At 41.8% G+C, this 26,643-nt stretch overlaps 1 protein-coding gene across 3 annotated transcripts in view; it reads left to right on the top strand.

Moving 5' to 3' along the window:
* Positions 1-26,643, top strand: part of THADA (THADA armadillo repeat containing) — a 166,733-nt gene that overhangs the window by 57,681 nt on the left and 82,409 nt on the right. For all 3 annotated transcript variants that reach the window (XM_081185941.1, XM_081185943.1, XM_081185942.1), the window contains exons 27-28: positions 13,194-13,283; positions 15,463-15,594. In XM_081185941.1, the coding sequence (XP_081042067.1) occupies positions 13,194-13,283; positions 15,463-15,594 (222 nt within the window). The remainder of the gene's footprint in view (positions 1-13,193; positions 13,284-15,462; positions 15,595-26,643) is intronic.

Genomic DNA, 26,643 nt, shown 5'->3' with positions numbered 1-26,643 from the left:
GAGTTCATGATCGACCATGTCAAAGGCTGCTGACAGATCTAGAAGAATCAGCAGCCCTGACCCGCCTCGATCCAGCTGCCTGCGGAGATCATCTGTTAAGGCGACCAGAGCCGTCTCGGTCCCATGACCAGCGCGGAAGCCGGACTGGAATGGGTCCAGAGCAGATGTTTCATCCAGAAACCTACCAAGCTGTTCAGCAACCGCTCTCTCAATCACCTTACCCAGGAATGGAAGATTCGAGACAGGGCGGTAATTGGATAGATCTGAGGGATCTAATGATGTTTTCTTTAAGAGCGGACGCACCACCGCCTCCTTCAGTTCCCCTGGGAATATCCCGGTGCCAAGGGACAAATTGATGATATCCCCCAGGGGGCCCCGCACCTCGTCTGGACACGCTCTAATCAGCCATGACGGGCACGGGTCAAGAGGACAGGTGGTGGGCTTTCCAGCTTGGAGGAATCTGTCCACATCGGCTGGAGATATCCGGTCAAAGTGGTCCAATACTGGACCCGAGGACAGTCGAGGGGCCTCCAGTTCCTTTATTGTATCCAAATTGGCAGGGAGGTCATGGCGGAGCAACAGGACCTTCTCCGCAAAAAAGCTCGCAAATGCCTCACAGCTGTGTGTCAGATTGTTATTTAAATTTGGCTGTCCTTCAAGGGACGTTAAAGACCGAATTATACTAAATAATTGCGCCGGGCGAGAGCTAGCGGATGCAATGGAGGCCGAGAAGTAAGACTTCTTAGCAGCCTTCACTGCCATCTCATAGGTTTTCATAAAAACCCTATAAGATGTTCTTGAGGCTCCGTCACGGGCACCCCGCCATACTCGCTCTAGCTGTCTGAGGTCCCGCTTCATTTTCCGAAGCTCCTCGGTAAACCAGGGAGCCCGGTTTCTGCGGGGTCGCAGAGGGCGCTTAGGTGCGATCTCATCGATGGCTGCCAGGAGCTGGGTATTCCAGCCCTCAACAAGCTCAGTCAATGAGTCGCCAGGGGGAGCAAGGTCCCGCAAGGCTTGACGGAATCTATCTGGGTCCATCAGCCTCCGCGGGCGAGCCCAAATCGGCTCGCCACCTAAGCAGGGTGGGGGTGGAAAGTCAATCCTGGCTTTCAGAGCGTAGTGATCAGACCATGGCACCTTCATCGAAGGAGACATGATCACATCTATACCGGCGCCAAAGATCAAATCCAGCGTGTGGCCTGCTTGATGTGTGGGGCCCGAAACAAACTGGGAGAGCCCTAGTGTCGCCATGTAAGACACCAGGTCCAGAGCCTGTGAGGAGGGAGTGGCATCAGCGTGGAAGTTGAAGTCTCCCAATACCAATAGGTTAGGGAACTCCAAGGCCCAGCCGGCCACCGCCTCCAGCAGGCCTGACAGGGTGGCTGCTGGTGCGCTAGGTGGCCGGTACACCAGCCAGACAGCCAAGCTCTCCTCGGAGCCCCACACTAGGCCAACACATTCAATGCCGGGGATCGATGGCGATGGTAGAGCCCTGAAAGAACAATTTTCCCGGATTAATACTGCCACCCCTCCCCCCCGGCCCACAGTCCGTGACTGGTGGAGGACGGAGAAACCCGGGGGCGCCATCTCTCGTAAGGTAACAGTTACCCCTTCGCGCACCCAGGTCTCCGTCACACAAGCCAGGTCAACTCCCTGCGAGATAAAGAAATCTCGCAGGGTAGCGGTTTTGTTGCATAAAAAGAGAAAATAGAGGTATTAACTCTTGAAATGAAGATATATTTCACAGTTATGTTCAGCGGAATCCTAACTGGATTTTATCAGTGTAAGTATCGTTGGATTTAAAATTGCCTACTAGTCAACCGCCCCAATTTAAGCAGGATATCCTAGAATTACAGAAGGCATTCAAGCTTCTGATTGGCTCCTGGAATGTCTCATATTTTGGTTGGTTGCTCTGGTAGGAGTCAGCTGACTCATGCCACAGCAGCTGAGCAAAGAATGAATGTCCTGATTTAGATCCCCCAGATGATGATGATTAATAACAATAATAATAATAATTTATTATTTATACCCCGCCCATCTGGCTGAGTTTCCCCAGCCACTCTGGGCGGCTCCCAATCAAATGTTAAAAACAGTACAGCATTAAATATTAAAACCTTCCCTGAACAGGGCTGCCTTCAGATGTCTTTTAAAGATAGGATAGCTGCTTATTTCTTTCACATCTGAAGGGAGGGTGTTCCACAAGGTGGGTGCCACTACCGAGAAGGCCCTCTGTCTGGTTCCCTGTAACCTCACTTCTCGCAAAGAGGGAACCGTCAGAAGGCCCTCAGCACTGGATCTCAGTGTCCGGGCTGAACGATGGGGGTGGAGACATTCCTTCAGGTATACAGGACCGAGGCTATTTAGGTTGGTGGGTATGAAATTGCTGTGAATCCCCATGCCAGGAAACTTGGAAGTGGTTGTCTTTGTTATCTTTTATTCCTGATTAATGAGGCCTAGAATCTCTCAGCACAGTCCTAAACTAATGAAGCGCCCCTTCGGTGCCTTTGAAATGTTTCACAATATCTAATTGGGAAATCTAGTTGGTTTGTCAGTTCAGTTTGTCCCTTATTGCTCTTCAACAAATCTTCCTGTACATTTGTTATGCCCTTTCAACTATATTTTATTGTATGTAAACCACCCTGGTAAATCTTATTTTAAAAGAAGGCTAAAACCTATTGAACTTGAGAATCCTGTGAATTGGCTCATGTGAATATTGTAGTATTCTGATTACTTTGTTTTGGCCTTTCATATGATTTATGAGAATATTATTCACTTTGAGGGCAAGTTCAAACATATTTTTCATCACTGCAGTATCAAGTAATTACTCAAAAGTATTAATGAACTCCTCATGGATTAGTAAATACAGAATTTTGTGGTCACTTCTAGTCAACTCAGACACACTGTTTTTCAGTGAAGGCAGTGTATACTTTGCTTGAAAGTCATCTTAATCAAGTTATGTATGTGATGAAACAGTGTGGAGTCTCGTATTTAGTGAACCATTCATCTAAGTGGCATTGACCCCCTTCCTCCCCCCAAAAGTTTTGCCATTAAATTATTGACATGGGGTCACCTCTTCCCCTCCCTCCATTTTTGGATTTAAAACATATTTCAGCTGTGTATTAAAAGCCCCAAGAAGTTCATTCTCTTTAGTGGAGGGTATTCTTTTACAGAAACATCAGTGGCTAATGGCCTGCAGATGCTGTAGGGAATAATGAATTCTCCTTTAAGAAAGCAGACAGCACTCTTTGCAACAAACACTCCCTAGTTCCTTTTTCAAACATGTCTCTTTAGCACTCTGATTTCAAGCTGGAATATTTGTTTCGACAGAACTCTGCTTTCTTAACTCCTGGTGTTGGAGCATCCTTAACAGGTAATGAAGGTTTTGCCAGGAAAATCCAACTCTGGCTGAAAAAAGATGAAAGCAGTATCAACCTTGTTAGTGCTGGCACAAGATAATGGTCAGAGGAGTAGACTATACTTTAAAAAAATGCTTTAGAGTTCTGCTTAAAATTAAACAACCCATCAAAGTTGATTGAGTATGTTCACATCCATTATAGGAAAGAAAGGTGAGCAAAATAAAGTGCAGGCAAACAGCTTGCTGATGAATTTAAAAACTGAAGATTCCTCCCACCACAAGCAGGGTGAGGGACGGATAAGATGAAGAGAAAATTTCTAAGTGAGAGCTGGAAGGGTCTGTGATTTTCCATAGGAGACAGGATTAAGAAATACTTTTAGATAGAGTCAAGGTTTTGTAATTATGGACTGTTTTGTGCTGTTGTTGTTGCATTTTATTATAGATTACTTATTACAGCATCTATATGACTCGTTTGATCCTTAAACTACATGTTATGGGTTGTCATTTGTGTTTTATGTTGTGATGAAGGGCAGTACAGTCAAACCTTGGCAGCCGAACATTTCGGCTGCCGAACGTTTCGGAAGCCAAACGCCAAAAATCCGCAAGTGAATGCTTCGGTTTTTGAACGTGCCTCGGAAGTCGAATGGCTTCCCAGGCACATTTCTTAATTTTCCCCATCGAATTTGTTGACAGCCCTTTGATTCTCGGTTTTCGAACGTTTCAGAAGTTGAATGGACTTCCAGAACAGATTACGTTCGAAAACCGAGGTTCCACTGTATATAAATCTAATGAATACTATTACAGTACATCTACATTTTCTTGCATTTAACTTCTGAAATTCCAACTATACACAGTTAAGGTGGGGATGATCTTGTAAGAAGTCAAATTCTCCCACGAGAACATCCCTATTGAGAAGCAACACTGAGAGTTTAAAAGCTCTTTTTGCTCCAGGTAAGGATTAGCTATGGCCTAATCGAAATACTGAGATACTATGTAGCTTTAAGGTACAGTAAACCCACAATTTATGTAGGGGGTTGCGCCTTAAGCCAAAATCACATGTCTTCCAAATCCATTGGGGTTGAATTGCGGGTGGGATTGCCAAAGTCATTTTTCCCAGAGCTCTGCCCTCTTTGCACCCCCTTTATATTAATTTTTTGCCATGCATTTAAAGCTGAAAGCACACAATTAAATGTGCATAGGTTGCAGGCTTACTGTACTTTTCAGATAACCGGGAACTGATTAAACAAATTGCCAGTTTATGTGAAACTCACAGCTTTACCGATCCTTCCTAACTTCATCTCTTCTTTCATACTGGTTAGTTTCAACCCATTATCAAACTGACCTGATGAGTATTATTTAACACAGTTAGCCTCCCTCATCTTCCCCTTCATGGTATAGCACCTAGTAGACTGGAGGCAATTCAAATTAACCCTGCTGGCTCCCCCTACACTCCATTTTAAGACTGTGACTAAATGCAGACTCCGTGGATTCAGCGTCAAGCCAGCTTCCCCTCTCCTCTGTTTTGTTTAACATCTGGTTTCATAAAGAGATCTAATAAAGATATTGCCTGGCTAGGTTCTGGGTTTTCTTTTGGGTCAATGTAGTTTCCTTTACTTTTTTTGTTCAAGATACTCATAAACAACAACTCCTCCTCACCTGTTGCTAAGGGCCATCCACCTTGCCTGGAGTAAATGGTTTGTAGGCTGCTATTATATTCTGCCTATGGTGGGTAGTATGAGACTTCTACCCTTAGATCAGATTGCGTTTTCCTTGTCATTGCAGGCCTTCGGAAGATGAATTGAATAAGCTGTATGCCTTTCTTGCTTATTATCCTGTGTATGACTGTAACACAGAATGCGTTGATAAAGCGCACACACACACACACACACACACAGTGGTACCTTGGTTCTCAAACGCCTTGGTACTCAAACAACTTGGAACCCAAACACTGCAAACCTGGAAGTAAGTGTTCCGGTTTGCAAACTTTTTTCGGAAGCCGAACGTACTCCATTTTGAGTTCCACGCTTCCGTTTTGAATGTTACATTTCCGTTTTGAGTGCCGCACTTCTGTTTTGAGTGTTAGACTGAGGTCTGTCTGTTTTCACTATTTATTTTGCATTATTGTTTTTGCAGCTCTTTTCGTTTTGTTTTTGTGGCTGTGTGGAAACCAGTTCAGCTACTGATTGATTGATTGTGTGACTGCAGTACATTGTTTTTTGCTTTCATTTTATGGATCAATGGTCTCGTTAGATAGTAAAATTCATGTTTTAGGAGTTGTTTTTAAAAGTCTGGAACGGATTAGTCCATTTTGCATTACTTTCTCTGGGAAAGCGCACCTTGGTTTTGGAACGCTTTGGTTTTGGAACGGACTTCTGGAACGGATTAAGTTTGAGAACCAAGGTACCACTGTATATATTTTTTACAGAGCTGTATGATCTAAGCTGTATGATCTAAGTTGTGGGCAGGCAAAAGGACAAAGTGGTTGTGGACATCCTTAATTCATTCCTGGTATTGGATTAGTATTGTATCCTATTATTTTATTAGCTAATTTATGTCTCTGTGAGATTGCCATTTGGCATCTCTGTGGATATTTGGCGGGAAAGTGCACCTTTAGGGCTCTGCAAGGACAGCCGCCTCTTAAAAGACAACAACAACCCGCCCCTTTCAAATTGGCTGCCCTTTTTTCCTGACTAACGCTTTTGTCACTGAGAAATGGAACAGCTGATTCACGAATTATGCATACAGCATTACACCTAATATGCCCCTAATATGTCATGAAAGTATCCTCCTTCTGAAAAATATAAAATACGATAAACAGCTTAATCGGATGACCTTCTTAATTGTATTTCAGTTCAACAATTACTTTGATAAAATACATATTTTGTTATGTGCAAATGGCTTTAGACACCTATGAGGTCCATAAATTACCATATAGCATATATTCAACACAAAAAACAGCGACAATTTGTTGTTGACAAAGGACAGCTGGACATATAAAGGGCCCCATTACCTTCAGTAGCTTAGAGCCTCATCAAACCTAAATCCGGCCCCGGTCTTGCTCCACTCTTTACATTTCTGTCACAGGCTGTGATCTTCTTGTTAGGCTTGTTGGTGCAAGGAACTGTTGCACCCTCTCCCACACCTGAGTCTAAAAAGTCTTGAGCTGCATCCAGAGATTCCTGGTTAGTCTAGGTCAGGGGTCTGCAACCCGCGGATCCGGAGCCGCATGTGGCTCTTTTACACCTTTGCCACGACTCCGGGGCGGATACTAGCGAGGGGAGGAGGCGCATTGTGCGCCCCGACACTCCCCACTGTGGCAGGCGCTGTACTGGCTGTGACGTCGTATGGGGCGGTGTGTGCGTTAGTCACGCACCGTCCCGACGTCACCTTCCTGCCCGCTGTCAGATCGCGGCTCCAGAGATATATTTGTTTTAAATGTTGCAATGGTTTTGCGGCTCCCAGGTTTTTTTTCTTCGGAAACGGGTCCAAGTGGCTCTTTTTGTCTTAAAGGTTGCAGACCCCTGGTCTAGGTGCTCCTTCTCTGAGGAAAGTGAGTTGAGGACAGGAAGAGCATAACATGGCGCTTCCCTCTTCTCCTGAACTCTCTCCCCAGCCTCTTCTTTACTTTGTCACACTCAGGTGTGGCCAAAGTGAAATGATTCTGCATGCATATATACATTCCTAGCCGCTACTTGAAATCTTCTTCCTCCCAGTCCACGGCTGCTTAAAGCATTCAAAGTGGGAAGGCTCATATCTGCATAGTTCATCCCATGTTCATAAACACCTTTTGTTCTTGAAAATTTCCTCCTGAGGGGAATTTTCTCAGAGCTACATATTGGTTAAAAGCACTGGTTATTGTATGGGGTTTACTGTTTTCTTCTTCCCACTACGAAAACTACTTCATTCAGTTTTCCACTGTTTACCAGTCACTTAATATTTTCTCTTATTCAATGACTGCTGAATTTCCTTAGGAGGCTTCAGTGGGGAACATTGCCAGAAACCTTTTGAAAACTTGATAACAGTGACTTGACACCCTTAGCCCATTTGATGCATTTTCTGCCTGTTTAACTTTCAACTGATTTTTTGGGGGGGAGGGATATAATATAAATGTGGCATATTTGGATGGGAACTGTGTGTTGCTTCTATGCATTTTCTTGTCTTTGCCAAATTAAAATCTTAGTAACTGAGGTGTCCAGTGTGGGTGATTTTGCTAATACTAAGTTCTGAAATATTAAACTGTTCAACTTTAACTGGCATCATGCCTGTGCAGGGGGAAAAAATTGAAAAGCTGAAAAGAATAGTTGTACAAGAAAGGAAAGTATGAAGGAGGACTAACAAAACTTGAGATGGAAACGTTAAAAGTAATCTGTAGGCACTTCTTGTAAACAAGTTTTGGAGTGATGTTTATCTTGTGACCTATCAAAGTCAGTTAACATTAAAGGTTTTCTAGGCTTTAATTCAATGTAGTTCCTGTGCCAAAATCCGCATCTGAATATTATCAGTAACTGTTTGTTCCATCAATTTGTCATCTTCATGTAGTCTCTCTATCTGACAATCTCGGTATACGAAAATTAAATGAGTTATTTGCAAACATTCTGGATTGTTTCAGTCCAGATTGCTTGTTTAGTATGTGGAAAGTATTCTTTAAGCAGCGTTTGACGCAGCAGTATATTTTCCTGTTTGAAAAGCTAAGAGGACCGGAAATGGGTGGATACTGTAGAGCAGGATTAGCCAAGCTGGTGCTGCCCAGATGTTTTGAACTATAGTGGTCATCAGCCCCACCAGCATGGCCAATGGTCAGGGATAAGACGGAAGCTTTAGTTCAAAACATTGGGAGGGCACCCTGTTGGCTAACTCTGCTCTAGGGGATAGAGTGTTAGACTGGGGAGCCCTGGCTTCACATTTGCTTCGCTTTGAAGCTCATAACTAGCCTTGGGAGAGTCACTCTGCCTCTTGCAAGGTTGTTGTGAGCGTAGAATGAGATAACCCCTCGTCTGCCATCTTGAATTTTTTTGGGGGAAGTCTAGGATATAAATACAGTGGACCCTCCGGATACGTATTAAATTCATTCCGGGTGTCCATACGTAACCTGAAAAGTCCATAACTGGAGGTGCCACACCTGCGCACATGTGCGGCGCTGTAGAGCACTTCTGCGCATGCGTGCGGTGCGCAGAGCGTTTCTGTACATGCGCGTGCAATGAAACCTGGAAGTATACACTTCCCGGTTTGCTGTGTTTGCAACCCAAAACTTATGTATCTAGAGTGGTACTCTAGGGTCCACTGTATTGCATATAAAACAACATATTTGTGCTTGCCCTGGGAGTGCGAAAGATAGTGCTGAAGACTGCTGTATTTGTCACAACTTGATTTGTATGCGTAGAGATTCTATGTTCATTTTAAGTCTGGTAGAGTAGATCTCTTTCTAAGTGGTATGCAATTACTGCAGAATTGATGTTGTATCTTTTCACACAGAGTATTGCTTTAGATTTTAGGGAAGCAGTACAGTGGTACCTCAGGTTAAGTACAGTGGTGCCTCGCAAGACGAAATTAATTCGTTCCGCAAGTCTCTTCGTCTTGCGAGTTTTTCGTCTTGCGATGCACGGTTTCCCATAGGAATGCATTGAAAATCAATTAATGCGTTCCTAGGGAAACCGCCTTCAGACCAGGTCCGGGGACAGTCTGTCCCCGGACCTCTTCTGAAGGCTGGGGGGGGGGGGACAAGGGCTTTTCTTCCCACCCCAGCATTTTAAAAAACCCTGGGACAGCAAAGGACTTCTCCGCTGTCCGGGCGATCTTAAAATGCTGGCGGGCGGCATTTTAAAATCGCCCCGGGACAGCGGAGGACTTCTCCGCTGTCCGGGGCGATTTAAAAGCCCCTGGGAAGGCAGGCAGGGGGGACAAAGACTTCAGAAGGTGTTCCCGCCCCCCCGCCCCGCTTCGGAGCAGCGTTCCGAAGAGGGGCGGCTGGGGCAGGTGTTCCCGCCCCCCCGCCCCGCTTCGGAGCAGAGTTCCGAAGCGGGGCGGCTGGGGCAGGTGTTCCCGCCCCCCGCCCCGCTTCGGAGCAGCGTTCCGAAGCCGGGCGGTGGGGGCAGGTGGGGAGAAGCGATCTCCCCGCAGCCCCTTGCTTCAAAAGAGGTCCGGGGGCAGCGGGAAGCGCTTCCCGCTGTCCCCGGACCTGGGGCTGCGGGGAGAAGATCGCTTCTCCCCGCCGCCCCTTGCTTCAAAAGAGAAGACCCGCTGTCCCCGGGGCAAGCTTCGTTTTGCGAAGCAAGCCCATAGGGAAATTCGTCTTGCGAGGCAACTCGAAAATGAAAAAACCTTTCGTTTTGCGAGTTTTTCGTCTCGCGAGGCGGTCGTCTTGCGGGGTACCACTGTACTTAATTCGTTCTGGAGGTCCGTTCTTAACCTGAAACTGTTCTTAACCTGAAGCACCACTTTAGCTAATGGGGCCTCCCGCTGCCACCGCGCCGTCAGAGCACGATTTCTGTTCTCATCCTGAAGCAAAGTTCTTAACCCGAGGTACTATTTCTGTGTTAGCTGAGTCTGTAACCTGAAGACTCTGTAACTTGAAGCGTCTGTAACCCGAGGTACCACTGTACCAGTAATAGTATAGTCACATTTCTCTTTTGGTTCTTTTTACTTATTGGGTGAACATCTGTCTAGTACTAGAAGTAGCCACCTGTTAGTTAGAAGCCCTCCTGTCTAATCTCAAATGCTTGGCAACTGGCTGTGGTCACTTAGTAGTGAGGTTGAAAGAATTGTGCATTTGCTGGGACATGCCTTCTCCAGTCAGTCTGCAAGCTTAGAGGAAAACAGTCATGGCTGATACAGGATACCAAATTACAAATCCCAACGTCATTATGACTAAACTTCAAGCCTATTCTTGATCCTAGTTGTAAACTTGATCGGCCTAGCTGGAGAATGTTAGGTCCCTTTTTGGTGGGCGCCGCCAAGTTGTAAGATTGGTAAATTGGAGTTGGTGGTCCTTCATTTACCTCCCAGAATAATTTCCTAATTAGATTAGGAAATTATGCTAACAGAAAATCTCCTCCTTCAGTGACAGGTACCAGTTCAAAAGCATTATTCTGTTGTTCTCCCAGAGAAATGTTATTCAATGCCTGAAACCTGGAGGCCTCTCTGAATTTAAACCACCTCTTGTTACTATAGCCCTGCACTTAAGAAAATGACTTATTGAACCAACCCCTGTTTAAAATCAGCCGTGGAATTATGGGATGTGAAATAATAATAATAATAATAATAATAATAATAATAATAATAATAATAATAATAATAATAATAATAATTTATTTATACCCCGCCCATTTGGCTGGGTATCCCCAGCCACTCTGGGTGGCTCCCAACCGAATATTAAAAACACAATACAGCACTATATAAATTTATAATATTTTGCACACCTGCCTTAACCAAAACTTCCATGGCTATCATATGTTTGAAAGATGAGGACTTGATTAGAAGAATGTTTGAAATGCACTATATTTAAGATTAATATTTTATCTCCGATCATCTTGTACTTTGCAGGCAGAAGTTGAGAGTGCTGTCTTCAATTTAAAATACTCAGCAACTTATTGAAGACATGATCAAACTTGGCATGTTTGTCAGAGGTCGGCATGACCTAACCTGCCATGTTTGTCACAGGTGTGAGGCTGGGATTGTGCAACACTGTCGAGTCAGTGTTTGGCTGTTGTTGCTCAAATGCTGCAGGTTCGAAGCCTTGATCTTTAATAATGGTTCTCTTGCGCTAGAGCAGCCTTTGCCATGTGTTGGCTGATGGGAGTTGACGTGGTCCAAAACACGAGGAGTGCACCAGGCTGGAAAAGGCTTTGCTGGAAATTCAGACACGTCCTCAGGTTTCCAGTTAGAAACACAAGCTTGCAACAAGGGGTTCTTCTTCACATGCTCCCTCTGGAAGACCGATGGTCCCTCCTATAGTGATTAACTCTTCCAATTTACTATTCATCACTTATAATATCTCAAATATCAAAGGCAGCAGTAGGAGGGGTGCCAGGGAGTTGCAACCAACATTCACTGTAAAGCACTACAAAGACCATTTTTGCTAAGACAAAGAGCTAGGAAGACAACTGTTGCTCAGGCAAAGCCTCAGCCCAAACATAAAGCTCTTTCTAGTCCCTGGAAGAGCCTGTTATTCAACTCCTATGGGCAAGGTCAGTTCAGGGCCTTCACTACCCCAGGAAGATGTTCCAATTATCATTTTGGTGGTGTGCCATCCAGGGCTGCTTTAAATAGAACCTTAAGTTCTTGGTTCTGGCCTTGTCATTCCTTAGGCCGATTTTACCTGTCCTCCTTATATGTGGGAATAATCAGACCAGATTTCCTGCAATTTTTGTTTGCTAGTAGAGAGATACTGTCTGCTGCTTCCATTTTCTAATTCCAGAAGAGTCTGCATTTTATCTGTTTTATAGAATCATAGAATTGTACAGTTGGAAGGGACCCAAGGATCATCTAGTCCATGGGTAGGCAAACTAAGGCCCGGGGGCCAGATCCGGCCCAATCGCCTTCTAAATCCAGCCAGTAGACGGTCCGGGAATCAGCGGTCCAGGAATCGGCATGTTTTTACATGAGTAGAATGTGTCCTTTTATTTAAAATGCATCTCTGGGTTATTTGTGGGGCATAGGAATTTGTTCATCCCACCCCCCAATATAGTCTGGCCCCCCACAAGGTCTGAGGGACAGTGGACCGGCCCCCTGCTGAAAAAGTTTGCTGGCCCCTGATCAAGTCCAACCCCCTGCAGTGGAGGAATTTCAGCTAAAGCATCCATGACAGATGACCATCCAACATCTGCTTAAAAACCTCCAAGGAAGGAGAGTCCACCACCTCTCATGGGAGTCTGTAATGTAGGGCTCTGGTTTTCTTAAATGTTATATTGTGGAGATCTTCAGTTATGAATAACAAAATTGGCTTTAACCAGTTCTCCTTGGACATTAAAATAGGTGAAAAATATAGTAAACGAAACTCTACGCAAGGCCCCTGCCAGTATGCTTGTAGTATTGAACAGGTTAAGGTTCCTACCTTTTTGTGCCCTTGTGGAAGCTTTCTGTGCTTGCTTCATTTAAAATATTTGTTTTGATCTGTTTTGCAATATTTGGCCAGTGCTTTGTGGTTAAGGCATGTTGTCTTAGCTGAGCACTGGAGGAATCTTGGCTGGTATTTGCCATGTGGTGATTTACTCATATGTTAAAACCTTACTTATTTTCATTAATAAATATTAAAGGAACTGTAGGTATAAGACTTTTTTTAGATTAGTTCCTTGACCTGAAATATGGAAGCTTTTTTATTATTTATTTTATTTAAATATTTATAAACAGCACTCTCATATAAAATATAATAAGGTGTCATACAATAAAAACATCAATGTGCTTAGGATAGGCATTCAGTGTTTATTTGAAAAACCATTTTAAGTGGAAAACGTGTTTTTTCTGATGGTTTTGCTATCGCCTTTCCCTCCTTAACCCTTGGATTTACCTTATCAAAATAATGGCTACTATGACATTAAAAATAAATAAATCAGTGGGATATGATATCTGTTTGTATTTTTGAAAAAGGGACATGCTTATGAAGCTTTAAGTATAACTTATGTTGTTTAAAAGCTGCTTTTAGGAAGTCTGGTTTTGTGACCTGCCTATTTTGCATTGGCTGATTAAAAAAAAAAAAGATGTTTGCCCATCTTGTGGTACATAAATGGCACAGAAAACAAAATTATTTGGGTTGTACATAATTACATATAAGTCTTGTGTTTACATAATAGTCTTGAAACTTCCATGCAACTGTGTGTTGGAAAATCTTTTTCTTCTTCTACAGAATGACAGGGAGGGAGTTTTTCACTCGGTTTCCAAACCTTTATCCGTTCTTTCTCAGCCAGTTGGAAGCTGTAGCTAGCACAGTGGACAGGTAAGAAGAATCCATTGTTATCATTGTCAATTGTCTATTGAATCCATTGTCAAATGTTTAGGCTTTCAGTGTTGGAGCAAAAAACAGATTTGGAGAAGTGCTGTCTATGTGTTTTTAAGTAGGCTGTTGTTGCTATTAGTTTATTTATAGCCCAGCCTTCACCAGGGACCCCAGGGCAGGTCACAACATCATAATTAATACAATACACAGCTGAAATAGTCAAAGTTAAAAACATTCTGTTCTAGCTGTCCATATACTGATGGAAAATAATAATAAAAATTGCACTCTCAATTCAAAGTCTCTTCGGAATTACCCATCAGCATTTATTTATTTTTTGTAATTTTTGTTTTTGTTTTACTGCAGCCAAAATCAAACTGGTTACACATTAATCGGAGTGATATTTTTGTACATACAAGCCGCTCCATTTCATACAAATTATTTTGCAGTCCAGCTTTGTATTCATTAATTTTTTTCTCCTACAGGTAATTTGAGAAATAATTTTTTATGTTTATGGTTTGGGTTTATACGCAGCAAAAAAGGAAAAGGTGTGTTGTGGGGAAGCATACAGAAGTAAAGCATTATGGTTTGCATTGGTTGTCTTAAAAAAGGGAGCATTAAGCATTAGCTGTTTCTGATAACTTAAGTGAACAAAATTAAATGGTTAAAGAGTTGTAGTGAACTAATAACACTTGCATGAAAGAGAAATGTCTGCAGTGTTTTCAATCATTTAAAAGAGTTGCCTCTACCTAGCGGAGCAATTGAAACCACCAGTAAGCCATGCTGAAGGGAGTTTGGGTGATGTGGAGAGGCCACTTCCCCAAGCCCTTCCAAGATCCATTGGCCTCTGCCATCAGGGGATCTCCACTGGCAACAGGGAGGACATGCCAGTCAGGATTGGCCCAATATGCCCGTCCAAATGGCAGGCAGGTGGAAGCTACTGCAGTTGATAACACTGCGGTGTTTCAGGGATGGGTCTGGACAGGGCCAGATTTAGGTTTGATGAGGCCCTAAACTGCTGAAGGTAATGGGGCCCTCTATATGCCCAGCTGTCCTTTGTTAACAACAAATCGTCACTGTTTTTTGTGTTGAATATATGCTATATCAGGGGTCAGCAAACTTTTTCAGCAGGGGGCTGGTCCACTGTCCCTCAGACCTTGGGGGGGGGCCCAGACTATATTTTGGGGGGGGGGTGAATGAATTCCTATGCCCCACAAATAACCCAGAGATGCATTTTAAATAAAAGGACACATTCTACTCATGTAAAAACATGCTGATTCCTGGACCGTCCGCTGGCCGGATTTAGAAGGTGATTGGGCCGGATCCGGCCCCTGGGCCTTAGTTTGTCTATCCATGTGCTATATGGTAATTTATGGACCTAATAGGTCCATATTCAGCACAAAACACTGTTGCTGTATGTAGGTTTTATTTTATTTGTTTTCAATCTTGTACATTTTTGGAAATGTATACCAAGTGTTTTTTCCCCTTTAAATTTATTTGGGGGCCCCAAGAGTGTGGGGTCCTAAGCTATAGCTTGTTCAGCTTATACGTAAATCCGGCACTGGGTCTGGACCAGCCCCTACCATATCTCCTGGCTGGCTCAAGTAGCAGGCCTGTGGATGTGGCAGTAGCTCTGCCATTTCAATAAGCTCTGCCGTTGCCTGCTATGATTTGAAACTGCCTCCTAAGTCATACTCCCAGTTAGACCCATTAAAATCAATGGGCATTACTAACTTATGTTTGTTAGGCTCCAGTGTTTCTGTTTGGAAGATGACTTAGCTGGCCATAACCCAGAGTGCTTCAACATCCTATAGCAGGGGTCAGCACCCTAAGGCCCATGGACCACAAACGGGCTATGGGGGTCATTTAACTGGCCCATGGACCCCTGCTGCCCATTCGGGGACCCCCACTGCCCGCTCAGTTGGCTCCCGTGCGCTGCGCTAAACCGGAGTGGATTGGGGACCACCTTCCACGATGTTGGGCGGCTTCCCAATGGTTACAGGAAGCTCCTGCACTCTGGCGCCCTTCAGTGTCTGTCGGACCGTGAACCGGCCCAAGCCACAAAAACTTTGCCGACCCCTAATCTATAGCAACGTCTAGTATATTGTCAAATAGTTGTAGACTTAGGCAAATATTTTCATGAATGTGTTTAATGATCTTAAGTTTTTTTTTTTCAATGTAGTGGGACGGGCGAGTTTAAGCTGCACCCGAGCTTATTCCTTCTGCTTTTGATTTTGGGGAAGCTGTATCCATCACCGATGGATGGCACATATTCTGCCCTTAATATGGCACCCTTCGCTCCCTTTATTTTGAGGTAAGTTGTACATTTCACTTCACAAATAACTTCAAGGTACCTGGTAATGCTATTTCAATTGTTAATTCAAAAAAGTGTCTTCCTTAGTTCACCTACCACATTTGTTATTCCACATGGGATCTAGTACAGTGTTGTTTTTTTAACATATAATTTTTATTAATTAATTTTTTAACACAATATTTCCAACATTACAATAGCAAATAAAAATACTCTTTGCTGTGCCAAGTTCGTGACTTCCCTCCATCCCTTCAACTGGTTTTTTGTTTCCAAGTCTTTATATCACACTTTAAAACCTCCACTTCTGACCTTTATATCCTTATAGACAACTCTGTCTCTTTGGTCTAGAAAGTTATAAAATGTCTTAAATTTCGTTGCAGGATTTATTTCAATCCCGCTAGTGTCTTCACATTTTTACGTGATCTAGTAATTAGTGTTCTATTTGTATGAGAAAATTAGAGATAACTTGTGTAGAACACCTTACATATTAAATATTGGAGGAAGGAGATATGTGGATTTTTCTTTTTCCCTGTGTCTTTCTGAGGCTGCAGCCATTTTCTTCTGTGGAAAGGGAAGTGATTGGGGTCTGTCTGGGAACATCTGAAGCTGCAGCACTGCTAAAGAAAAGCAGGTGTGAACCCAATTGATCTTGTGGATGTAAGACTGCTGCCACTCATATGTATGAGCAGAACATAAATGTAATTTTTTTTAAGGGAGAGAAAGAGAGAATGGTTTGGTGTGCACAATAGCAAAAACACCTGTGGCCCATTTACATCTGGTGAAAGTTGTGTATTTCTGCATTGAACCAAAACGTTTGGTTTAATTGCCTTAAAAACAAAATTAAAACAATTATGTTCTGTTGTGTGGATTCTGTACAAGCTTCTTGATCACGTGCAAAGGCAAGGGAGCCCGTCCCTTGTATGCTGGCCAGCAATTACTTGCTTCTGGTTATAGTTAAATTGTAAAGCTATGGTAGACCTGTACAAACAGAACCAAGTATTTATTGATCCATGGGTGTTGAGACTGATATATATATATATATATATTCAGGCACTGAGAATATGTTCAGCCTTGCACCTCAAACAATACAGCATTGGCTTGTAAAAAATCTAATTAAGCTGAATTGAAAGTATTCAAAGCCTAAGTGGAATTTTCCATTTAGTGGGAGTTGAGTTACACTTGGCTTGGCTGTGCTGAAGTAATTTACACAACGTGAGTCAGATTAAACGTTTACAAGAACAAATCTCAATCTTCTGTGCGGTCAGAATACTCCAAAGTTAAATTAGAAGACTTTTTATCAGTCATTCACCATGTTATTAAAAGCACATTTTATCCTGGTAGTTTAATTGTAAAATACATTGTAGATTAATCCTTATAACCTTTAAAAATCTTTGAATGGAGGGTTAGGGTGTCCTTTGCTAGTAATTTTTAGCGAAATAGGCATGCTTTGGATGAAAAGAAATAACTGAGAGAACTATATTAACTGTGAAAGTAAGACTATGAGCAATCCATTGGAGGGATTCCATTTTGTTGCTGTTTCCTGATCATCAGAAATGGCTTTCTGTGGAAATTCTGCCTGCCAATTTTGGCAAGTTCTGATTGATTGTGAATTCATACAGAGTAATCTGTTCTATGCTTTAAGCAAAGCCCTAGGATATTCTCACATCATGAAAAGATATTTCCATCTTGGTCACAGGGTAGATGGTGGGACTCGGCTTTACTTAGGGCTGCCAGCTTTAATCAGTAGTTCTTAAAATAAACAAAAGTTGCGGCTGATTAAAATGGGACCCAACTGATTAATCAGTGGAACTGAGAGCTCAGGATCCACTCGCTGTATTTTTTAGTCTGTTTTTGTTCCCTTGTAATTACTGTAATGGGGAAAGAAATAGAAAATGTTGAGGATAGCCTTTGTTATCTCAAAAAAGCATTATTCTGAAAAACATTATCTCTGGAGGCTTTGGTTTAAGGTCACTCCCCTTTCCTCATCTTCTGTGTGCATTGAGAGGCGCCTTCCACCTTCCACCATGGCTTTAGATCCTGTTTCGTTTTCAGGAGAAATTGAAGCATAAAGTGGAAAATTGGTTCCAATATCGACAAATAATGGAATTTTTTAAACAGGACAGGAAAGTCGGTTTCCAGGTGGAAAAATCAAAATTAGAAACCGAATTGTTAGAATCCAATACTAAGAATTTATCTAGAATGTACAATTTGTTGTTGAAATGGAACACACAGGATGAAACAGTTAAATCGGCTATGATTAAGTGGGCTCAGGATGTTGGACATAACATTATGTCAGCTGACTGGGAATGGTTATGGAACACCGGTATAAAATTTACGGCATGTAATGCCTTAAAGGAAAACATTATGAAAATGGTATACAGGTGGTACATGACCCCAGTTAAGCTGGCAAAAATTTATCATTTGCCCGATAACAAATGTTGGAAGTGTAAAGAGACTGAAGGTACCTTCTATCACCTTTGGTGGACATGTCCGAAGATTAAGGCCTTCTGGGAAATGATCTATAATGAAATGAAAAAGGTACTTAAATGTACCTTTTTTAAAAAACCAGAGGCCTTCCTCTTGGGCATTGTCGGCCAATTGGTGACAAAGAAAGATAGAGCTTTTTTCATGTATGCCACAACAGCAGCAAGAATACTTATCGCAAAGTATTGGAAGACACAAGACCTACCCACTTTGGAAGAATGGCAGATGAAAGTGATGGACTACATGACATTCGCCGAGATGACAGGCAGAATCCGTGACCAACAAAAAGAGACGGTAGAAGAAGAATGGAAAAAATTTAAAAGCTATCTTAAGGACTACTATAAACTTAATGAATGTTAAAATGTCGTAGTTTCCAGAAACAAAGGGGTACAGGGACATAAGGTCAGAGTGTAAGAGAGGACTAAGAGGATAGAGATTGGAAAGTAATAACTGGGAGTTGCTAGCTGAACTATGGACATTGGGATGCAGAGAGGGGGGGTATGGGGAAGTCCTAGAAAGGAGGTTTATGAAAATATGTTTGAAACTATACGTGTATGTTTGTTATTCTTAATGTTTGTCTGTTTTTCTTAAAAATTTTGTAAAACCAATAAAAATTTTATAAAAAAAAAAAAAAAGATCCTGTTTCGTTTGAATAAACCACAGTTAATTCAAGCCATAGTTTAGTGATAGGAACAAGCTGCCTAAGTACTCTCCCCTCCCTTATTCTCCAGTGAAGCCACAAGGAGGAGATTGAAAGGATCTGCTTCCCAGCTTTGACGAACCACGGTTTGTGATTATGCACAACAGGACAAAACTGTGGTTAGTTTAAGCTGTGGTTTACTGAAACAGGCCAAAGTTGAATTGTGGTCTCTGATCTTGTTCTTGGCTTGTTTCTATAAACCATAGTTTAAAACAAATGGCATTTCCCAATTTGGACATTGTTACAAGCTAACTTAAACTGGTAAGGGGGTGTGTGTGATTCCAATCTTCTCATGGCCGTGCCGGAGGAGAGAAGATAGGAAGCACTCAAGTAGGATCTGTTTCTCTAAGGCTAAATCATGGTTTAATGTTTTGTCCAAACTGGGCCTCAGAAGAAACAACAGTTTCCATGAATAGAGTATACTATAGTTTGGGTGTTGTTGTTGTTTTTCCTAAAATGAAAGCATTCAATCTCAGCCTCTGGTGCCGGAAGGGAGTGGAATCTTGGAATGTAAATCAAGAAGGGAAAAGAGGGTGGGAATGCCAATAATAATAATAATAATAATAATTTATTATTTCTACCCCGCCCATCTGGCTGGGTTTCCCCAGCCATTCTGGACGGCTTCCAACAAAAGATTAAAAATACATTAAAAATTAAAAATACATTACACACATATAAATCAAGATTGCAAAAGGATGGAGCTCATCCATTTGTGGAAGGGATACCCTGGATATAACACAGTAATACCAATTCTGATTGTTGTTTTCCTGCTACTCAACCCTAGAGAAAATACCAGGAACATGCAGAGTACTTGATAATAAGACTTCCGGTCGGTGCCAGCGCTTAATGGCGGTCCTGCCTCCGAGCTCCGGAGAAGGACTGCTTCGCAAGTTCGGGTCTTACCCGCTACGGCGAGCGGGGGACCCCTAAAATCCCAGGCGCTGAAGCCTGAGAACAAGGAGACTCGGTGGGCACCATTTGCGCCCCCCGGTACCGTGAAAGAGCCTTTTTAAAGGCTACGGATCGACATCGGGAGTGAGCGCGGTGCTGAGAGTCGCTACCCAGCCTGCGAAGTGAAGCCGCGTCGCCATTAGCGGAGAGCGCCGATTCCTTCCTGAAAAGAAATTTGGACTGAATTCCCGTGAGTAGGAACTGAAAAACAATTGGGAAACTTTAGAAATTGAGCTGAAAGCGGGGGGTTAAATCAAGGAAGTCTGCCTCCCCCCGACTGCATGAAATTTAAAGCAGCGGAACTTTAAACTTGCATCCGATGAAACTTGCTTTCTAAGTAACTGAACCGGGCACGGGGATTTTGGATCTCCCCTCTAGCTAGCAGGGCAGAGGGGAGACGAATGAGACTGTAAATCTGCAAGATCTATTTCAAGCAAAATCCTCTGCTGTCTCGCTCTAAAAGCACGAAACGGTCTGCCTTCTCAGAGCAATAGCTCATTGAACCGACTTTGCCCACAAAGTAATACTATGATACTGTGATACAAAGTTTATACAGTGATTGGCCACAGTGTAATACAAGGGGAAACAACATAGACTGTGAAACTGTGAAACTGTGAAACTGTGGCAATTTGCAGCTACAAGTTTATAGCAATATTGACTCTGACTGTAAAATCCTTCTTTTTTACACCTTTGGACATTCTCCTTTGTTCTTGTATTTGAACTTTTTACTTTATGGCCATTTTGATTTGCTCCCCCTAGAGGGTAATGAATGTTTGACACGGCCCAGGACAGTGGAATTTCCCAGCAGAACAGCTCCCGTGGGAAGTGACCTTGACATGAGTGGTACACAGGAAGAGATTGTCACAAGAGCTAAAATAAGACAACAACAACAACAGCTGCAACAGCAGTCGTCAAAGAAAAGAGGCTCAATTTCAGCTGCAGCTCCAGGACCAGCAGGAATAACAGAACAGGAAAAAGCAGCAGCTGCCTCTATGGAAGCGGTGACAGATGCCTTGCTTAAGATAAATCAAACTCTGGAGTCTTTGACAAAACAAACTTCAGAAAATACGCAAAAATTAACAGAGATATCAGCAAGATTAAATCAGAATACAGAATCTATCAACAAACTGGTAGAGGAAAACGCAACCACACGCCAAATTGCCGAGGATGCGAAAGCTGCTGCTGGAGAGACGCAGGAGAGACTAGAACCGATTGCTAAAAAGGTCTATGAGCACGATGCAACTTTGGCCTTATGGGACTTACAGAGAAAAGAGAGAAACTTAAAACTAAGGTTGGTTCCAGAGAATGAGAGAGACAATCTCGCGGAATATCTGACACGGGAGTTTGTGGGCTGTTGGGATTTGGAGGAAGACGAATTTAAAATCACAACAGCTTTTAGACTGGGCAAAAAACAGGACAGAAAGACCCCGAGAGACTGCTTGATCACACTCAGATCCAAGGAAGAAAGAGACAAAATCCTAGGATTACACTTTCAAAAGGCCCTTCAAATTGGTAACTCAACTGTACAGATCTTTAAAGACATCCCAAAATACATCCTAGACTTAAGAAACTTCTACAAGGATTTGGCCCTCTTGCTAAAGAAAAACAACATCCGTTTTAGGTGGGAATTCCCACAAGGACTGTCATTTGACTATAAATTAAAAAAGGTGAAAATAAAGACAATCCAAGATAAAGATAAATTTCTGGCAAGACACCAGGAGGACCTCCAGAAGGGGACTGTGGACGTACTGGCAGAACAGAGGAGAGCACTAGACATTCTCAACCTTTCGATTGGACAGAAACCATTACCATCAGAAGAAGAGCAACAACTTGGAGCTGTTGGAGGAGCTATAAGAAAACAATAAGATGGCTCTACAATTCCTTAGCTGGAATTGTAATGGACTGAATGGGCCTTTGAAGAGAAGACAAGTATTTCACATTTTGAACAGAGAACAATTGGATTTGATATGCCTACAAGAAACACACATAACCAGAGCCCATAGGAGACTACTTACAAACAAAAGGCTAGGACAAGAATTTGTTTCATCAGATAAAGTTAAGAAAAGAGGAGTTGTAATATATGTGAAAGAAAAATGGGCCCCAAAAATGATTTTTAAAGATGAACAAGGGAGATATTTGGCAGTGGAGATACAAGTACAAGGAGAAAAACTGTTAGTTGTTGGAATTTATGCACCAAACGAAGGCAAATCTGACTTCTTTAAGAGACTTCATGAAACCCTTACGGACTATCTGGACTATAATATGATAATGATGGGAGACATGAATGGCGTGGTCTCTACGAATATGGATAAGTCACAAAGACTAACAATCACTAAGGAAGGGAGACTGCCTAAGACTTTCTTTGAAATGACTGAAAACATGGACTTGATAGATATATGGAGAGTAAGGAACCCTCTGGAGAGAGAGGGAACCTTTTTCTCCCAAGCAATGCTGACCTGGACCAGAATCGATCAAATCTGGATTACTAGTGGTATGGCTCCAAAGATTAAGAAGGTAGAAATCTGCCCAAAAACTTGCTCCGACCATAACGCCGTGAAGATGGAAATGAAACTAACATCAACTGGTCAATTTAGATGGAGAATGAATGACACCCTCTTTCGAGACAAGGAAATTCTTACGAAGGCCCAAAAAACTTTAAAAGACTATTTTGAAATAAATTTGAGGGCTGACGTTGAGAAAAGAGTGATCTGGGACGCAAGTAAAGCCGTGATGCGAGGCTTCTTGATTCAACAAAACTCAATAAAGAAGAAAAAACAGAATGAGAAAAAAGAAAAGATTTTGGAAAAGATAAAGGAAGGAGAGAAAAAACTAAGAGCAAAGCCAAAGTCCCAGGAGATTTTAAGAGAGATTAAGCTATATCAGTCACAATATATGGAATTGATGAACCTAGAGATTGAATGGAAGATAAAACAGATGAAGCAAAAGACATTCGAATCGGCAAACAAATGTGGTAAACTTCTGGCATGGCAATTGAAGAAAAGGCAGAAATTAAATACAGTCACAAGTCTAGAAGTGGATGGAAAGAACATATCTAAACCTAATGAGATTAGAAACTGTTTCTTAGGCTATTTTAAAAAGCTTTATACCCAAGGCCCGCAAAATGAAGAAGATATAGACAAATTCCTTGGAAAATTTGGATTACAAAAAATCTCTCATCAAAACAAGATTGATTTGAACCAGAGAATATCAGAGCAAGAGATAGAGGCTGCCATTCAGAATATGCAACTAGGCAAATCTCCAGGACCAGATGGGCTGACTTCAAGATACTACAAATCACTGAAGGAATGGTTGATTCAACCACTGAAAGAAGTCTGTAATGAGATCCTTGAGGGAAAAAGGGCACCTGAATCGTGGAAAGAAGCATATATTTCACTCATACCAAAGACAGAGACTGAAAAGACTCAATTGAAGAACTACCGCCCAATATCTTTACTCAATGTGGATTACAAAATTTTTGCAGACATTTTGGCAAAAAGACTTAAAAGAGTGTTGATGGAGAAGATTCATAGGGACCAGGCAGGCTTTCTCCCTAAAAGACACCTGGCAGACAATGTTAGAAATGTGATAGACATTTTGGAAAAGCTAGAGGTGAATATAAACACCAAAGCAGTATTGATCTTTGTGGACGCGGAGAAAGCCTTTGATAATATTTCCTGGAGCTTTATGTTAAAGAATCTTCAGGGGATGGGGGTAGGTAAAGGTTTTGAGAATGGTATGGCTGCAATATATTCTGAACAAAAAGCTAAATTGATTGTAAATAATGTAGTGACGGAGGAACTTAAGATAGAGAAAGGAACACGACAAGGGTGTCCAATCTCCCCATTACTTTTTATTTCAGTCCTGGAGGTGTTGCTGAATATGATAAGGGAAGACCAGCAGGTCAAGGGTGTCCAGGTCGGAGCTAAACATTACAAGTTAAGAGCGTTTGCAGATGACCTAGTATTGACTTTGCAAGAGCCAAACGCTAGTACGAAAAAGGTGTTAGAAATAATACAACAGTTTGGCCAGGTAGCTGGATTCAAGCTGAATAAACAAAAAACCAAAGTCTTAGGCAAAAATCTAACAGATGCAGAAAAGGAGAAGTTCCAAGAGGAGACAGGGTTGACACTGGTCAAGAAGGTGAAATATCTAGGGGTCTATTTGACATCAAAAAATGTGAATTTGTATAAAGATAACTATGAAAAATGTTGGTCGGAAATTAAAAAAGACCTAGAAATTTGGTCAAATTTGAAACTGTCAATGCTAGGCCGAATCGCTGTGATTAAAATGAATGTATTGCCTAGAATGTTATTTTTGTTTCAGACCTTGCAGATCCTGGATAAGATGGAATGTTTTAAGAGGTGGCAGAAAGATATTTCAAAATTTGTCTGGCAGGGCAAAAAGCCCAGAATTAAATTTAAAATACTGACAGATGCGAAGGAAAGAGGGGGATTTGCCCTGCCGGACTTGAAATTGTACTATGAGGCAGCAGCATTTTGCTGGCTGAAAGAATGGATGCTCCTCGAAAATACAGACATCTTAGATCTGGAAGGTTTCAACAACTCTTTTGGTTGGCACGCATATTTATGGTATGATAAAGTTAACAGTATTTTCAAGAATCACATTGTTAGAAAAGCATTGTTTAATGTTTGGAGAAGATACAAAGACCTTTTGGAAAACAAAACCCCTAGATGGGTCTCACCAGTGGAGGCCAAAGCAGTGAAGAAACTCAATATGGAGGTCGGATGGCCGAAGTATTGGGAAATTTTGGAACAAGATGGAGATAAGTTGAGATTGCAAAGCTATGAGAAACTGAAGCATAAGGTACAAAATTGGTTTCAGTATCATCAAATAGTGGAATTTTTCAAACAGGACAGGAAAATTGGTTTCCAGATGGAAAAATCAAAATTAGAAACTGAACTGCTAGAACCTAATACTAAGAATTTATCCAGAATGTATAATTTGTTGCTGAAATGGAATACACAGGAGGAAACAGTCAAATCAGCCATGATTAAATGGGCACAGGATGTTGGTCATAACATTATGTCAGATGACTGGGAATGGTTATGGAACACCGGTATTAAATTTACGGCATGTAATGCCTTAAAGGAAAACATTATGAAAATGGTGTACAGGTGGTACATGACCCCAGTCAAGCTGGCAAAAATTTATCATTTGCCCGATAACAAATGTTGGAAATGTAAAGAGACTGAAGGTACCTTCTACCACCTTTGGTGGACATGCCCGAAGATTAAGGCTTTTTGGGAAAAGATCTATAATGAAATGAAAAAGGTACTTAAATGTACTTTTCCTAAAAAGCCAGAGGCCTTTCTCCTGGGCATTGTCGGCTAATTGGTGTCGAAGAAGGACCGAACTTTCTTTATGTATGCTACAACAGCAGCAAGAATCCTCATCGCAAAGTATTGGAAGACACAAGATTTACCCACTCTGGAAGAATGGCAGATGAAAGTGATGGACTATATGACATTGGCTGAGATGACAGGCAGAATCCGTGACCAACGAAAAGAGACGGTGGAAGAAGAATGGAGAAAATTTAAAAGTTACCTTAAGGACTACTATAAACTTAATGAATGTTAATGTGCTGTGGTTTTTAGAAACAAAGGGATACAGTGATATAAGATCAGAACATAGAGAGGACTAAGTTGACAGAGGTTGAAAAGTAACAATTGGGAGTTGCTACAAAACTCTGGACATTGGGATGCAGAAAGGGGAGGTATGGGGAAGTCCCAGAAAAGAGGCTTATGAAAATATGTTATGAATTTATACATGTATGTTTGTTCTTTCTGTGTTTGTTTGTCTTTAAAAATTCTGAAAAACCAATAAAAATTTTATAAAAAAAAAAAAAGAGTACTTGATAATAGTTCATATGAGTGAATTGATTTAAAACATGGCACGATTACAGAATGAATACCGGAATGTTTTGAGTAGGATTTGGATGCAATGGAACCGAAACACAGCAAATACCTCTTAAGTAGGGTTTTTCCTTCTTTCAGATGTCAGTAGGAATTCGAGTTCAGAACATAAATAACTTTTGATTGAAAAAGGCATTGATAAGACTGCGCCGTAATCATTCTCTCTGTGTTTAATTGGGAAACTTGGCAGATTAGTAGGAAGCACTAAGATTTTTGCCAAAACTTTTCAAGCAAAGCTAAGAGAATTCTGCTCTGTGGTGGACAGGGCCTAATACTTTTGCTGCTACTTACTGGGCAGGACCTTCTAACAAGGCAGGGATCATTTACCTGTGATTCCTGCACTGCAAAGTGTTTGACTAGATGATTCTTTGGGTTCCTTCCAACTCTACAATTCTGTGATTCTGTAAGCAGTGAGTGCAATGCCCAAGTGTTGCCTCTGTAGCAATAGATTGTAAATATTTATGATGTTCTTTGTCCCACCCCCCAACGCCACCCCTTTTTACCAGGCCAAATTTAGCATGTGCAGTTTTGGGTTTGAAGTCAAATATGCCACTTTTTATTAAGTACAATATAAAGATAAAATTGTAAAAACCAGAACCCTGCTAATTATTTTCAGGCTTTTGAGGCTGTAAAAGATGTAAGAAAGACAATGGAATGATTTCTATAAATATTTTGTAGCTTAGTAAATTAGAAGGAATTCCTTCCTTCTTTAAAAAGCTCTAGCTGTTAAGAGTGTTGAGAGTCTCATATCAAAATAGACTTTGAGGTGTGACTGGGCCAATATTTAATGAACAGTTTTAAATAACATGATGTTATGCCTGAAACTTTTTTTTAAATCTTGAAATTAATAACTCTTGTCAATATTGGTGGAAATACAAATCCGAATAGTAATGTCTGTGGGTTTGGGTGTTGCAAGTCACCTGCTTATTTGCTCGGTAAAGCAATCCATATCTTACCTTGAGAGATGTTCAAACAGCATTGCCC

The sequence above is a fragment of the Podarcis bocagei genome (genome assembly GCF_964188305.1).
Source record: "Podarcis bocagei genome assembly, chromosome: 3".
Classification (NCBI taxonomy): domain Eukaryota; kingdom Metazoa; phylum Chordata; class Lepidosauria; order Squamata; family Lacertidae; genus Podarcis; species Podarcis bocagei.
The sequence above is the reverse complement of the archived record's forward strand: the minus strand, read 5'-3'. Positions and strand labels throughout refer to the sequence as shown.